A 17,043-nucleotide genomic window follows, 5' to 3' on the forward strand; every position below is an offset into this window, starting at 1 on the left:
GCCAACCGGCACGGCCCGATTCCCGCCCCCGCCGAATCTCTGGTGCCGGAGACTTCAGCAACCAGCGGGGGCGGGATTCACGCCAGCCCCCGGCGATTCTCCGACCCGGCGGGGGGTCGGAGAATGTCGCCCCTGAAGTTACATAGTTCCTTTAACTTGTTAAAACATCCCAAACTGTTTGACACAAAGCCACAAACACACATTAGACTAGGCGAGCAAAGCCTTGGTCAAAGTGGTAGGATTTAAAAATAGACCATGGGGGTGGGGGAGAAGACAGAAATTGTTGAGAAGTTTAGGGGGCAAATTCTATTGCTTGAAGTCCTAGCAGCTGAAAGCATGGTTGCCGATTTTGAAGTGATGAAAGTTGTGAATGTGTAAGGGGCCAGAATTAGAGGGAAGCACAAATCTCTGAGGGTTGTAGGAGGTTACAGAAATAGGGAGTGGGGGGTAGGAAAATGGATTTGAAAACAAGTGACATTTTTAAAAAGTGATCCACGGATAGGTGGGCAAGAAGGGGGAAAAGCAATTAGACCCAACCTAGTTCCATCTATACAGATAGAATCTACACATTGTTCCTCACGCACTCATTCCCTCCAATGTATTTAATTACTTATAGTTTCCATCTCCTGTATTCCAGTCCACAGTTCATTTTGCATGTCGACTGTGCGCCTTGTTAAATCTGTCTTAAAGTTTTCTCCTATGAATTTGAACTTGTATCCTTGTTACTGTTTAATCTGAAGCCTTTATAACTGAATCCTCTTCCGCCTCTGTTCGAGCCTCTTGCTTGGCTACATTCCTGTTTATTCCAGTACAGCAGGTAATTGCAGTCTTGCAGCCATTTTGGTCGGAAAAATGGAAAGGTAACTTGTCGTTTTAATGGAGAGAAACCTCAGAGTGCTTCGGTGCAGGGGGATCTGGGTGTCCTCGTGCATGGATCTCTGAAAACTGATATGCAGATACAGCAGGTAATAAGGAAGCCAAATGGAAATTTGGCCTTTATAGCTAAAGGAATAGAGTATAAAAGTAAGAAAGTGTTGGGCCTGTAGTGTGCTGTACAGTTCTATGTTCTATGTTGCTGCAACTTTTCAAGGCATTGGTGAGATTGTACCTGGAGTATTGTGCACAGTTTTGGTCCCCTTGAGGTGGGATGTTGTTGCATTGAAGGCAGTTCAGAGGAGGTTCACTAGATTGATTCCAGAGATGAGGGGTTTGTCTTATGAAGAGAGATTGAGCAATTCAGGTCTATATTCTCTAGAGTTTAGAAGAATGAGAGGCGATTAAGTTGAGGTATGTAAGATGATAAAAAGCATTGACAAAATAGAGGTAGAGCAGATGCTTCCTCTTGTAGGGAAATCTAGAATGAGAGATCGTAGATTTGGGATAAGGGGTAGCAGATTTAAAACCGATGAGAAATTAATTCTCTCAGAGGGTTGTGAATCTGTTGAATTCACTACCCCAGAGCGCGGTGGATGCTGGGACATTGAGTAAATTTAAGGAGGAGATGGACAGATTTTTAATTAATAATGGGTTGAAGGGTTATAGAGAATGGACAGGAAAGTGGAATTGAGGCTGAGAGGAGATCGGCCATGATCTTATTGAATGGTGGAGCAGGCTTGAGGGGCTGAATTGCCTACTCCTGCTCTTAGTTCTTATATTCTTGAACCATCCCATCCCAATTATTAAGCACAGCCGCTGGTGAGTTGGAAACTGAAACAAGAGCACAGAGTTTTCTGGGAAAATAATGGTGAGATTAATGGTGCCCGCCATGTGTAAATCACTCGGCAATTTGTGGAGAGGGCGAGAAACCGCTTGTCTTTCGAATGGCCACAAGTTGTTGGATAATTTGCACCATTCTGCCTTCGCTTCGTGGAAACGGCCGCTCACTCTTGCCCCCCTCTGTGAACTTTAAATATTCATTTTTGCATTAATTGCCCACTAAACAAGCAGTTAGAGCTGGTACTCAATGGATCCTTTGAACAAAAAGATTTGTTCCAGCAATGTTACTCACTCTCCAGCTCAAAGGGAACAACTAAAATGGTGAACTTGCATCCTGTAGGCAGTAAATTGTACTTAAGAAATATTTAAAGTTGAACATTTTATCTCTCTCTCTCTCTCTCTCTCTCTCTCTCTCTCATGCTTGATCCAACTTTCTTTCCCTCTTTATTTCTCTTTCTGTATCTAACTTGATTCTAATTCCTTCTCTGCTGTTTATCTGTTTCTCTCTCAATTGTTAAATCCCATTATTGCACAAGGTAGATGGTTAGCCCCATCATTCACCAAGACCTTGGAAATCGCTTTCCTTTAGCTGCACCATTGTCAACTCACAGACCGCATGGTTCGGTTGGAGCAGCAGTTGGATGCACTTAGGAGCATGCAGGTGGCGGAAAGCGTCATAGATCGCAGTTATATAAATGTGGTCACACCCAAGGTGCAGGCAGAGAAATGGGCGACCACCAGAAAGGGCAGGACGTCAGTGCAGGAATCCCCTGTGGTTGTCCCCCTCTCGAACAGGTATACGCCTTTGGATACTGTCGGGGGGGATAGCCTATCAGGGAAAACAGCAGCAGCCAGAGCAGTGACACCACGGCTGGTTCTGATGTTCAGAAGGGAGGGTCAAAGTGCAGAAGAGCAATAGTCATAGGGGACTCTATACTCAGGGGCACAGATAGGCGCTTATGTGGACGTGAAAGAGACTCCAGGATGGTATGTTGCCTCCCTCGTGCCAGGGTCCAGGATGTCTCAGAACGGGTAGAGGGCATCCTGAAGGGGGAGGGCAAACAGGCAGAGGTCAAACAAAGAAGAAGGAAATGTACAGCACAGGAAGAGGCCCTTCGGCCCTCCAAGCCCGTGCCAACCATGCTGCCCGACTAAACTACAATCTTCTACACTTCCTGGGTCCGTATCCCTCTATTCCCATCCTATTCATGTATTTGTCAAGATGCCCCTTAAATGTCACTAGCGTCCCTGCTTTCACCACCACCTCCGGTAGCGAATTCCAGGCACCCACTACCCTCTGTGTAAAAAAAAAAAAAAAAAAAAAAAAAAAAACAAACTTGCCTCGTACATCCACTCTAAACCTTGCCCCTCTCACCTTAAACCTATGCCCCCTAGTAATTGATCCCTCTACCCTGGGGAAAAGCCTCTGACTATGCCCCTCATAATTTTGTAGACCTCTATCAGATCGCCCCTCAACCTCCGTCGGTCCAGTGAGAACAAACCGAGTTTATTCAACCACTCCTCATAGCTAATGCCCTCTATACCGGGCAATATTCTGGTAAATCTCTTCTGCACCCTCTCTAAAGCCTCCTCATCCTTCTGGTAGTGTGGCGACCAGAATTGAAAACTATACTCCAGTGTGGCCTAACTAAGGTTCAATACAGCTGCAACATGACTTGCCAATTCTTATACTCAAAGCCTCGGTTAATGAAGGCAAGCATGCTGTATGCCTTCTTGACTACCTTCTCCACCTGTGTTGCCCCTTTCAGTGACCTGTGGGCCTGTACTCCTAGATCTCTCTGACTTTCAATACTCTTGAGGGTTCTACCATTCACTGTATATTCCCTACCTGCATTAGACCTTCCAAAATGCATTACCTCACATTTGTCCGGATTAAACTCCATCTGCCATCTCTCCGCCCAAGTCTCCAAACAATCGAAATCCTGCTGTATCCCCTGACAGTCCTCATCGCTATCCGCAATTCCAACAACCTTTGTGTCGTCTGCAAACTTACTAATCAGACCAGTTGCATTTTCCTCCAAATCATTTATATATACTACAAACAGCAAAGGTCCCAGCACTGATCCCTGCGGAACACCACTGGTCACAGCCCTCCAATTAGAAAAGCATCCTTCCATTGCTACTCTCTGCCTTCTATGACCTAGCCAGTTCTGTATCCACCTTACCAGCTCACCCCTGATCCCGTGTGGCTTCACCTTTTGTACTAGTCTACCATGACGGACCTTGTCAAAGGCCTTACTGAAGTCCACTGCATCCACTGCCCTACCTGCATCAATCAGGTCGTTGTACATATTGGTACTAACGACATAGGCAGGAAGGGGCATGAGGTCCTGCAGCAGGAGTTCAAGGAGCTAGGCAGAAAGTTAAAAGACAGGACCTCTAGGGTTGTAATCTCGGGATTACTCCCTGTGCCACGTGCCAGTGAGGCTAGAAATAGGAAGATAGAGCAGCTAAACGCGTGGCTAAACAGCTGGTGTAGGAGGGAGGGTTTCCATTACCTGGACCACTGGGAGCTCTTCCGGGGCAGGTGTGACCTATATAAGAAGGACGGGTTGCATCTAAACTGGGGAGGCATAAATATCCTGGCCGCGAGGTTTGCTAGTGTCACACGGGGGGGGGGTTTAAACTAGTATGGCATGGGGTGGGCATGAGATCAATTGGTCAGAAGGTGAGAGCATTGAGGGAAAACTAGGGAATAGGGCCAGTATAGTTCTGAGGAAGAGCAGACAGGGAGATGTTGCTGCTAACAGCGGGACTGGTGGCCTGAAGTGCATATGTTTTCATGCAAGAAGTATTACGGGTAAGGCAGATGAACTTAGAGCTTGGATTAGTACTTGGAGCTATGATGTTGTTGTCATTACAGAGACCTGGTTGAGGGAAGGGCAGGATTGGCAGCTAAACGTTCCAGGATTTAGATGTTTCAGGCGGGATAGAGGGGGATGTAAAAGCGGTGGCGGAGTTGCGCTACTGGTTAGGGAGAATATCACAGCTGTACTACGGGAGGACACCTCAGAGGGCAGTGAGGCTATATGGGTAGAGATCAGGAATAAGAAGGGTGCAGTCACAATGTTGGGGGTTTACTACAGGCCTCCCAACAGCCAGCGGGAGATAGAGGAGCAGATATGTAGACAGCTTTTGGAAAAGAGTAAAAACAACAGGGTTGTTGTGATGGGAGACTTCAACTTCCCCAATATTGACTGGGACTCACTTAGTGCCAGGGGCTTAGACTGGGCAGGGTTTGTAAGGAGCATCCAGGAAGGTTTCTTAAAACAATATGCTGACAGTCCAACTAGGGAAGGGGCTGTACTGGACCTGGTATTGGTGAATGAGCCCGGCCAGGTGGTAGAAGTTTCAGTAGGGGAGCATTTCGGGAACAGTGACCACAATTCATAAGTTTTAAAGTGCTGGTGGACAAGGATAAGAGTGGTCCTAGGGTGAATGTGCTAAATTGGGGGAAGGCTAATTATAACAATATTAGGCGGGAACTGAAGAACATAGATTGGGGGCGGATGTTTGAGGGCAAATCAACATCTGACATGTGGGAGGCTTTCCAGTGTCAGTTGAAAGGAATTCAGGACCGGTATGTTCCTGTGAGGAAGAAGGATAAATACGGCAATTTTCGGGAACCTTGTATAACGAGAGATATTGTAGGCCTCGTCAAAAAGAAAAAGGAGGCATTTGTCAGGGCTAAAAGACTGGGAACAGACTAAGCCTGTGTGGAATATAAGGAAAGTAGGAAGGAACTTAAGCAAGGAGTCAGGAGGGCTAGAAGGGGTCACGAAAAGTCATTGGCAAATAGGGTTAAGGAAACTCCCAAGGCTTTTTACACGTACATAAAAAGCAAGAGGGTAGCCAGGGAAAGGGTTGGCCCACTGAAGGATAGGTAAGGGAATCTATGTGTGGAGCCAGAGGAAATGGGCGAGGTACTAAATGAATACTTTGCATCAGTATTCACCAAAGAGAAGGAATTGGTGGATGTTGAGTCTGGAGAAGGGTGTGTAGATAGCCTGGGTCACATTGAGATCCAAAAAGACGAGGTGTTGGGCATCTTGAAAAATATTAAGGTAGATAAGTCCCCAGAGCCTGATGGGATCTACCCCAGAATACTGAAGGAGGCTGGAGAGGAAATTGCTGAGGCCTTGACAGAAATCTTTGGATCCTCACTGTCTTCAGGTGATGTCCCGGAGGACTGGAGAATAGCCAATGTTGTTCCTCTGTTTAAGAAGGGTAGCAAGGATAATCCAGGGAACTACAGGTCGGTGAGCCTTACATCAGTGGTAGGGAAATTACTGGAGCGAATTCTTCGAGACAGGATCTACTCCCATTTGGAAGCAAATGGACGTATTAGTGAGAGGCAGCAAGGATTTATGAAGGGGAGGTCGTGTCTCACAAACTTGATAGAGTTTTTCGAGGAGGTCACAAAGATGATTGATCCAGGTAGGGCAGTGGATGTTGTCTATATGGACTTCAGTAAGGCCTTTGACAAGGTCCCTCATGGTAGAGTAGTACAAAAGGTAAAGTCACACGGGATCAGGGGTGAGCTGGCAAGGTGGATACAGAACTGGCTAGGTCATAAAAGGCAGAGAGTAGCAATGGAAGGATGCTTTTCTAATTGGAGGGCTGTGACTAGTGGTGTTCCGCAGGGATCAGTGCTGGGACCTTTGCTGTTTGTAGTATATATAAATGATTTGGAGGAAAATGTAACTGGTCTGATTAGTAAGTTTGCAGACGACACAAGGGTTGGTGGAATTGCGGATAGTGATGAGGACTGTCAGAGGATACAGCAGGATTTCGATTGTTTGGAGTCTTGGGCGGAGAGATGGCAGATGGCGTTTAATCCAGACAAATGTGAGGTAATGCATTTTGGAAGGTCTAATGCAGGTAGGGAATATACAGCAAATGGTAGAACCCTCAAGAGTATTGAAAGTCAGAGAGATCTAGGTGTACAGGTCCACAGGTCACTGAAAGGGGCCACACAGGTGGAGAAGGTAGTCAAGAAGGCATACGGCATGCTTGCCTTCATTGACCGGGGCATTGAGTATAAGAATTGGCAAGTCATGTTGCAGTTGTATAGAACATCAGTTAGGCCACACTTGGAGTATAGTGTTCAATTCTGGTTGCCACACTACCAGAAGGATGTGGAGGCTTTAGAGAGGGTGCAGAAGAGACTTACCAGAATGTTGCCTGGTTTGGAGGGCATTAGCTATGAGGAGCAGTTGAATAAACTCGGTTTGTTCTCACTGGACCGACTGAAGTTGAGGGGCGTCCTGATAGAGGTCTACAAAATTATGAGGGGCATAGGCAGAGTGGATAGTCAGAGGCTTTTCCCCAGGGTAGAGGGGTCAATTACTAGGGGGCATAAGTTTAAGGTGTGAGGGGCAAGGTTTAGAGTAGATGTACGAGGCAAGTTTTTTTTACACAAGAGGGTAGTGCGTGTCTGGAACTTGCTGCCGGAGGAGGTGGTGGAAGCAGGGACGATAGTGACATTTAAGGGGCATCTTGACAAATACATGAATAGGATGGGAATAGAGGGATATGGACCCAGGAAGTGGAGAAGATTGTAGTTTAGTCGGGCAGCATGGTCGGCATGGGCTTGGAGGGCCGAAGGGCCTGTTCCTGTGCTGTACTTTTCTTTGTTCTTTGTTCCAGCAAATTCTGACTCCAAATTTTGCAAGCTGAAGGGTGCAGGACAAGGTCCAACTAATTGGACACCTCACACGGCCCCCTTCCCCACTGGCCGCACAATTTTAACCAAAGGAGCCAGCAGTCCCTGGGCTGACATGAAGGCCTTGTGTTTTCCGATATAACAATAGATACTGCAATTTAGAGCAGAACTCGTTGTCTGAATAATCTGATAGAATATGGGAAAACATAACATGTAATAAATAATTTAATTGCCTCCCCCTACCCTAAGCAGACAAGTGTTATGGAGGTTTCATAACATGGGAACAGGATTAGGCCATTCGACCCTTCAAATCTATTTTGCCATGTAAATTACATCCGTCAGCCCTCTTCAATACCCTTGCCCCTCCCAAAAAAATTTCAAATGATCTCAGCCCCAACAGCTTCTTGGGAAAGAGAGTTCTCTACTTGCCTTTGTGTGAAGCAGTGCTTCCTGACGTCACTCCTGAATGCCTTTGCCCTAATTTGAAGACTATACCCTCTTGTTCTGCACTCACTGACAAAAGAATATAGTTCCCCTCTTTCTCTCTCGCTATCTCTAACCTATCAACTCCTTTACTGAATTTCCCCTCAGTCAGATCATCTCTTGCTCTCCTATACATGAGGGAATACAAGCCTAGACATTTAACCCTTTAAGCCTAGGTTTCATTGTGAGGAATCTGCTCCTCAAGGGCCGGTAAATTCTTGCTATTGTTTACCAACACCGCTTGAAAATGCCACATTTGCTTTTGAACTTGTGAAGTTGATTATACCAGGGGTGCTATGGATAGATAGAAATATCCTGCTGCACAAATTTGGGTCACTGCAGTCAGGATATAATCAATCCCTCCAGCTGCCATTCAGCTGGGTTAATTAAGAAGTGATGTTGGAATGTTGCTTGCTTTTTTAATCCTTCCAATGTGGAAAAGTGCTCCAAGGTGCAATTAAAATAAAATAGAGGTGTTTGGTGCCTCAAATATTTTATCGAATCTTGTTTTGCAGAAGGAGCCCATTCAGCCTATTGTCTCTATGTTGGATCTTTGAAACAGGTAGCCAATTAGTCCACTCCCTTGTTCTTTCCTCATAACCCTGAATGTTTAGCACACTGGGCTAAATAGCTGGCTTTTAAAGCAGACCAAGGCAGGCCAGCAACATGGTTCAATTCCCGTACCAGCCTCCCCGAACAGGCGCCGGAATGTGGCGACTAGGGCGACTTTTCACAGTAACTTCGTTTGAAGCCTACTTGTGACAAGTGATTTTTCATTTCATTTCATGATTTGCCTATTTGAGTATTTATCTAATTTCATTTCGAAATTTACAATTGAATCTGCTTCCCCTGATTTTATGCCAGTGCAAATCATCATAATTTCTCTGCAAAAACAAGTCCATTTCACCTCTGATTCCTTTGCCTTAAAGTTACCTTACATTTACATCCACTGGTTATTAACTCCCATCAGAGGGAACAGTTTATCTTTATCTACTTCATCAAGACCAGTCGGGATTGTGACATCCTCAATTTGATCACCCCTTAATGTCGATACCAATGGCAAAATCCCACAGATACTAGAAATCTGAAAATACTGCAGTCTGGCAGCATCTATGGAGAGAGAAACAAGAGTTAACGTTTCGGGTCGAAGTGACCCCATCGGAATTGATTTTGATGGAGAGTCATCGTGACCGTAAACATTAACTCTTGTTTTTCTCCAGCAAGGATGCCCCTCAATCTTATTTCTCTAAAAAGAACAATTCCAGCTTCTCTAGTCTCTCCACATAACAATGCTCTCTCCACATCCTTGACACTATTCCAGTAACTCTGTACCTCTCCAAGGTATTTTGTGTGAAAAATAAATCTGGGTGGAAAAATGTCATTTTGACAGCTAACTGACTTGCTTCTGGAAATTTCCAAGGTGAAAGCTCGGATCCATTTGTGTTTCTCCTGAAATATTGTTGTGTGATGGTAGTGGAAGGGGTGTTACTGAGGAGGGTATCGGAGAGAGTAAGAGATGGGCCAATGGGTTGCAGTGATTATATGTTTGTGTGCTGGTAATATTTACATCTCCCTGTACTCAATCTATATTCATCCTTTGTTTCCATACAGCTTCCGAACGGTGTAACGCAGAATCACGTGGTGTACCAGGAGCGGTACAACAAACTCCAGGAGCACCTTCGCCAGCTCACTCTGCTCTTCAAGAAGCTGCGGTTGTTGTACGATAAATGTGGCGAGATGTGTGGGGTCTCTGATGTCTCCGTAACAGAGGTGCCTAGCGACAAACACACAATTCTTTCTGATAGGTTCCCTTTTGGTGCAAATAATGGACCAAGGAAATTGAAATGAAGTGTGGAATTAGTGACACCTCCGTCCTTCTTGTTTTATTAATTACTACTGAACTAAGGGCCGGTTTTGGCCAGCCAAAGGCCATCAGGTTATATTGACCTTGGAGGGGAGGCAGCACAAGTATGGCAGAATTGTAGCACGGCTTAAAAGGATTACATTATGAAGACGAGTTTCATAAACGTAGGCCAGGTTATCCGCTCTCAGTAGAGTCTGGCGATGCTGGTAACCAGAGCTGAAAATATCCCGAGAAGTGTAAAGTTGCGTTTTACACAGTTTAAGATTGTTGTGGAAGGTTGACGTCACCCCCCACCCCCGCGCAACTCCTGGTCTGTGACCGGCTGAATGACCTGGCTCATTTCTGGACATTTAACATCAGGGACATCAAATAATTGATTAACATACAATTATCAGGCCCGTACCCTAGAATCATTCCATTGCCCCCCACCCCGCCAGGTCAAAGATTATGTCAGAACAGTGTGAAGCACAATGATCTCCAAAGCGTGCACCTGGTGAGCACTGTTCCCATGGGAGCTCAGGTGAGTGCAACGTTCAGTGAGGCAGTGAGGCAGAGGGTCCTGCCCGGATACTACCTGGGATCATTAGTGTCTTAAGTTGGCAGGGTGGGCGAATCAGAGACTGCCCACCAGCGATACGTCATGGACCAGTGCCCTGAACTTTTTTTTCCAAAATGCCACACTATATGGCGGAGAAAGTTGCCATTGCCATCAGTGGCTTCAACGCCGCTTTTCCAGTTTGCCCGCCTGACAACGGCCTTTACCGATTACTGGGGAATATCCTAGTATTTGTATTTCTTGTGGTTTAGAAGTTGAGCAGTGATCTACTGGAGGTGATTAACATGATAGAAATTTAATAGAATGGATGCAGAGAAACTATTTTCTCTAGTGGGGAAATGCAAAATAGAGGGGCATGATCTGGGTTGATCAGAGGTGATGTCTGGAAGCACTGTTCCACCCAAAACACCCACTCTCAAAGGGCTGTGGCAGGTGGGGATCAGTTGAGTCTTTCAGGACTGTCAGATTTTTGGTAGGTAAGGTAAATAAATGGAGTTATAGATCAGAAATGATCCAATTAAAGAGCAGAGAGACCGGAGCTTAATGGGCTACTCTTGTTCTTCTTTCACAAATGCTGATCTTTCTCTTTTCGATCTGCAGTTAATTCCTTTTGTGGGTGAGGAGACCTTCAGACCTTCAGACCTCCCGAATGTTGGTGGGTTAGCAAACAAAGAGTGCCAAGAAATCCTTGAGGTAAAGTGGATGCGATCGCAGTCTCTGATTTTGAAATCATTTCTGCACCACGTTCATTAAGGAGCAGGAGGGTATTGGTTCAAATCACCTAAGACAGGGCTTCTGTCTCAGAAACCCCCAGATTCAGTCCAACCAACGTTTTTAAAGAATAGCAGTCTGCCCGAGGCATAGTCTGGAGGTCCAGAGGTGCCAAGAGGAAACCTTTAAGTGATTTGTTGTGTTCTGGAATGCACCAAAATGTCTGAAAGGCTGAAAATTCAAAAGAGATCTGGGTAAATATTTTAAGAGGAAAGACCAGGGGCAGGATTCTCCATTTCAAAGTAAGTGCTGATGCCGGGACAGAATCGGTGGTCTTCTACGACAGCAAAATCGGTGCCTCTCCCGGAGCAATTCAGGAACCGTTGATGGGCCAGCACCGATGCCATGTAGAATATGACTGATTCCAATGAAAAACGCTGTTGGATTCGCCATGGATTGGCACTCTAGAGGCTGACTAGTTGCAGCATATGAGCACTCCACTCCCCAAGCGCATATCCCAGCCAACAAGATGGACCGATTGTGTTGGAGCGTGCCCATCCCGTTGATTGGTCAGCTCGGGCCAGGGGGTACCTAGGGGGATGGCCTGCGAGGACACCCATATGACCCGAGGCACTAAGTTCACAGTGGCAGTCAGCGGCATGAGAAGTTGCATGGCTGCCTTGTAGGCTGCGGCAATGGTGTTCTGTGCCCATCCACACCGACCTCACGGCCCAACTCCTGGCCGCCCCCCGCTACTCTCCCCGGTCCTGGCAGAAGCCCCCCCCCCCCCCCCGCCAACTGCACGACTGTCAGCACACAATGGCGATGTTGGACACTTTCCTTACCCCCCCCCTCTCTGTCCCTCAGCAACCGCTGATTTTGAAAACCACAATTGATCTTCAGCATCGGTTATTCCTCCTGGCGGAGGCAGAGCGTCGTGGAGGCCCCAGAGAGAATACCGTGGTCAGACCCGCTAATGATATGCCAACAGCGTTTACTATATGTGCGGAGTAGAATGCATTGATGCTGCTGTCCAGGTACTGGGGCATGGCCTTCTGGTGGGTGCCTGCCGCCGGCCATGATTTTAGCCTCCCGACCAATTCTCCACCCAATCGTCTTTTCCGATTTCGGCATTAGCCGATGGAGACTCCCGCCCCAGGTTTGTGAGAATAATTGGATAGCTGTACCAAAAAGCCAGCAGCAGGTACGATGGGCTGAATGACTTCAATTTTGTGCTGTATTATTCTATGATTCTAATTGTGAGGTTTAGCTTCTAAGCTGACCTGATCCTTTAAAGCTACTATTTAAATGCTACATATGTGACTCCAGTAACTAGCAGCTGCATGCTAGTTGCTTGTAAATAATGGATGACATTTTAACATCTGTAACAGAGAGTCCATAGTATTTACATTTGCATAAAATAAAACGTGCGTCTCAATTTGATCCGATTGTAAAAACAAACAAACCCCTGAAGAGAAAGCTTAGTGGAGTGTGATGATAGATAATCATAGTGTCCATGGGAGTAAAATGGAGGAAAATCAGCTGTACCAGCCTATCCAACTTTGTACTATTTGCTCGGGCAATCCAGTATAGCTTGACGTAAACCCGAGAAACACACTCCTGAACATTGCACAATATAACTGAATGCGAATGCGGTACTGAGGGAGGTGTTGCTTTTCACATAAGATACTAAATGTCTGCCCTTTCATGGGGACATAAAGATTCCATGGTGGTTTTTCAAAGAATCATAGGGGACTTGTCTCTGGTGACATGGGCCAATATTTATCTCCTAACTAACAATGAATACATGTTATTTAGTATTTCACTGCGGTTTGTGAAACCTTGCTAAGCACAAATTGGCTGTTGAATTTTCCTATGTTCCAGCAGTGAATAAATGTTAAAAGTATATAACAAGCCAAGTTGGATAATGGGGATCCTGTGGATGTAGTATAGCTGGACTTCCAGAAGGCACTTGATAAGGTGCCGCACAAGATAAGATCACATGGGGTTAGGGATAATTTGTTAACTTGGAGAGAGGACTGGCTAACTGGCAGAGGGTTGGGATAAATTAGTCTTTTTATGGTTGGCAAGATGTAACTAGTGGCGTGTCACAAGGTTCAGTCTTCAGGGCCCCAACTATTTACTATCTGTTAATGACTTGGATGCAGGGATAGAAGGTACTATAGCCAAATTTGCAGATGACTAAAATAGGTGGGATAACAAGTTGCCATGAGGAAATAATAAATTTGCAAATGGATATAGATAGGTAAGGTTTGTGGGCCAAAATTTGGCAGATTTTAATGTGGATAAGTGTAAGATTATTCATTTTGGTCGCAAAATTAGAACAGCAACTTATTAATCTATATGCAGAGAAAGAGTCCTTTGTTGCAGTCTGAATGTCCTCAAGCATGAATCGGGTCAGAAGGAAGGTAAATAGACTTTTGTCATTTATGGCTAAAGGAATAGAGTATAAAAGTAAGGAAGTGTTGCACGGTAGCATTGTGGATAGCACAATTGCTTCACAGCTCCAGGGTCCCAGGTTTGATTCCGGCTTGGGTCACTGTCTGTGCGGAGTCTGCACGTCCTCCCTGTGTGTGTGTGGGTTTCCTCCGGGTGCTCCGGTTTCCTCCCACAGTCCAAAGATGTGCAGGTTAGGTGGATTGGCCATTGTAAATTGCCCTTAGTGTCCAAAATTGCCCTTAGTGTTGGGTGGGGTTACTGGGTTATGGGGATAGGGTAGAGGTGTTGACCTTGGGTAGGGTGCTCTTTCCAAGAGCCGGTGCAGACTCGACGGGCTGAATGGCCTCCTTCTGCACTGTAAATTCTATGATTATGATTAACTGTACGAGGCATTAGTGAGACCACACCTGGAATACTCTGTGCAGGTTTGATCCCCTTATTTGAGGAGGGATGTAGTTGCATTGCAGTCATTTCGGAGGAGGTTTCTAGATTTATTTCAGATGAGGCGTTTGTCTTACGAAGAGAGATTGAGCAGTTTAGGCCTATACTCGAGTTTAGAAGAATTAGAGGAGATCTAATTGAGGTGTATATAAGATGATAAAAGGTATTGAGAAGTAGAGGTAGAACGGATGCTCCTCCTGTGGGTCAATCTAGAATGAGAGGCAATCGATTTAGGATAAGGGGTAGCAGATTTAAAACAGATGAGGAGAAATTATTTCTCAAAGGGTGGTGAATCTGTGGAATTCACTACCCCAGAGTGCAGTGGATGCCGGGACTTTTGACTTTAGGCAGGTTTTTAATTAGTAATGGGTTGAAGGGTTATGGAGAACGGGCAGGGAAGTGGAGTTGAGGCCAAGAGGAGATCAACCATGATCGAATTGAATGGGCTCAAAAGGGCTGAATTGCCTACTCCTGCAACTCTAACAACTATTTCAGTTGTTCTAAAGAGCACCAGACTCCTGAGGTTGTGGAAGGTGCTTTGAAATATAAATCTTTTCCCTTTTCTCTCATGTTGCTGTTCCACTTTTTTTCTTTTCATGCATGCTCTTGGCTTTTGTAATATATATTGGTGTAAAAGCTATGTGTACTCTGCCTGAAGGCAAGTCCTTGGCTTATTGACTGCTAATGCTGCATTCAGAGCCATTTTCTTGGCATTTTCTTTTGTCAGTGGTGGTTTACCATTGTCTTACACTCACTGGAACAGGGTGAGGAAGTAGGTCTCAGATCTACTTCAGCCAGAACAAAACTCAAACCCATATAGTTGGCATTCTGAGCCACACACTAACCACCGAGATGAAAAGCCGGGGTTGAAAGTCCCATGGAGCAGTTTGGATGGACAGAGAGGATGAGCCAAGGGGTAAATGAGTTGACACCGGGGATTTCTAGTTCTGAAGCTTCAAGCAGCCAGATAACCTTCCGAGGAATCTTCTGATCCATGCTGGTTACAGCTATTCTCTCTCTCTCTCTCTGGTCTTCCTGGGAGATAGTGATACATGTGCTTTTGAGTTGCAGTCCTGAATTGAGCTACTGGTTGGCTGTATATAGGGGGTCTATATCCTGTCTGACTCCCTATTCAAACTCGTTAATGAGAAAATGGCATTCAGTCCATCAAATCTCCTCTCTCCAGTTCATTTCACTGAAATTACTACAGTCACACGATAATCAGAAATTAGGCCGCACGGTAGCACAGTGTTTAGCACCGATGCTTCACCTCACCAGGGACCTGGGTTTGATTTCCGGCTTGGGTCACTGACTGTGTGGAGCCTGCACGTTCTCCCCGTGTCTGCGTGGGTTTCCTCAGGGCACTGGTTTCCTCCCACAAGTCCCGAAAGACATGCTTGTTAGGTGAATTGGACATTCTGAATTCTCCTTCCGTGTACCCGAACAGGCGCCGGAATGTGGCGACTAGAGGCTTTTCACAGTAACTTCATTACAGTGTTAATGTAAGCCTACTTGTGACACTGATCAGGATTATTATTATTATTAAATTACTCAGATTTTCAATGAACAATCCAAGTTTTGAGTGTTTCAGCAGAAATAGAAACTGGATATTGATGGGTCATTGTTGTGTGCATACACTTGCCCTTCCCTTTTTCTTTCCTCTTCTATCCCTCTCTCTTGTCCATCAGAATTCTATACTCTGATTGACAATTAAGTACAGATTGACTCTGGGTTGAGATAGGAACAGCAGTGAACTATTGCCTTATTCATATGCCAGCTATATTACAAGTGTTAAACCAGAGGTCATGTTATGTTCTTGGTCACTCATAAATATCAGATTATTTTTGTCTGTGCGATATCCATTTTGTGGAAAAGATTGCTCATTAAGCTTATTTTTCCTTTAAATGTCAAGGGCTCTTGTGCTTTATGGACCTGAGCCAGATAACTCTCCAATTACTGGCTAATTCATGTCTGAAAGCAAATTGCAAATAATTAGCAAAAAGGTCAGTGTAATCATCATTGTGGGGGGGACAAAATGCCAAATGCTACTAGCTCCCAGTGTTGATATATCTGAGTAAGTTCATTAGACTGAAGCAGTGCATCTTGGGGGTCAGATCTGGGGCTCCCAAGGACAGCAGATCCATCGTAGTGTACAACGGAGTGCTTTGGTTTATAGAGGGACTTCAATTATATGGAAAGACTACAGAAGCTGAGATGGCTCTCCTTTTTAAGCTGGGAATGCTAAAGGGAGATTTGATAGAGGTGAAGGATTTTGACAGTAAACAGGGAGAAACTTTGTTCTGACAGTAGAGTTGGTAACCAGCGTACACAGGTTTAAGGTTAAAGACCTGGGGGAAGAGTGAGGGGTAATGAGAATATATTTTTTTACTTATTGTTGCCTGGAATGCACTGCCTGAAAGGGCTGAGGAGGCAGATTCACTGATGGTTGAGGAATTGTCTGGGTGCCACTCCCCTGCTCTTCTTCGAAATAGCTGTGGAATCTCTTGCGACCACCTGAGGGGGTAGATTGGAGTTTAGTCACATCCAAAAATAGTGGCAACATGGCTAAGATCTGTCAAAAGGAGGAAGGAAATATCAGCTCTTCCTGTTCTTAAATATGGGGCTGTTCTTTGTTTTCCCAGAAGCTCCAACAGAAGAACCAAGAACTGAAGCACATTATGGACCAGTTACGGAATCTCATTTGGGACATCAATTCTATGCTGGCAATGAGGAACTAAGCTCCGGGCGAAAATCCCATTTTGTTTTACAAACTGACCTCTCTATTTAGTTCCTTGTAAACGAGGAAACCTTCAAGTAGTTGGTGTGTTTTTGCACTGTAAATATAACTTTTTCTACATTTACAAATAAAATAGCAAAACATAAAAAGTGTATATTTGGGGAGGGATTGATTTAACAGTTTAGGAACTTTACCCTGTTAATTTGCTCCAACATCTTGAGTCTCACTGAACCAACGTGTTATTATTTTTGGGTGAAATGGTGATCCTCGGAACAGGAGGAGGCCATTCAGCCCATCGAGTCTGCTCTGCCATTCAATATTACCATGGCTGATCAGACGCTTCAAAGGCTCTTACACTCTCCCCATAATCCTTTCCATTTTGTTAATCA

At 45.2% G+C, this 17,043-nt stretch overlaps 1 protein-coding gene across 1 annotated transcript in view; it reads left to right on the forward strand.

The window, feature by feature from the left end:
• Positions 1 to 16,806, forward strand: part of LOC140415164 (mediator of RNA polymerase II transcription subunit 30-like) — a 41,053-nt gene extending 24,247 nt beyond the window's left edge. The window contains exons 3-5 of the mRNA XM_072501032.1: positions 9,497 to 9,655; positions 10,906 to 10,998; positions 16,560 to 16,806. Coding sequence (XP_072357133.1) covers positions 9,497 to 9,655; positions 10,906 to 10,998; positions 16,560 to 16,655 — 348 coding nt within the window. The 3' untranslated portion in view covers positions 16,656 to 16,806. The remainder of the gene's footprint in view (positions 1 to 9,496; positions 9,656 to 10,905; positions 10,999 to 16,559) is intronic.
• Positions 16,807 to 17,043: the final 237 nt, after the last annotated feature.

The sequence above is a fragment of the Scyliorhinus torazame genome, chromosome 1 (genome assembly GCF_047496885.1).
Source record: "Scyliorhinus torazame isolate Kashiwa2021f chromosome 1, sScyTor2.1, whole genome shotgun sequence".
Taxonomy (NCBI): Eukaryota; Metazoa; Chordata; class Chondrichthyes; order Carcharhiniformes; family Scyliorhinidae; genus Scyliorhinus; species Scyliorhinus torazame.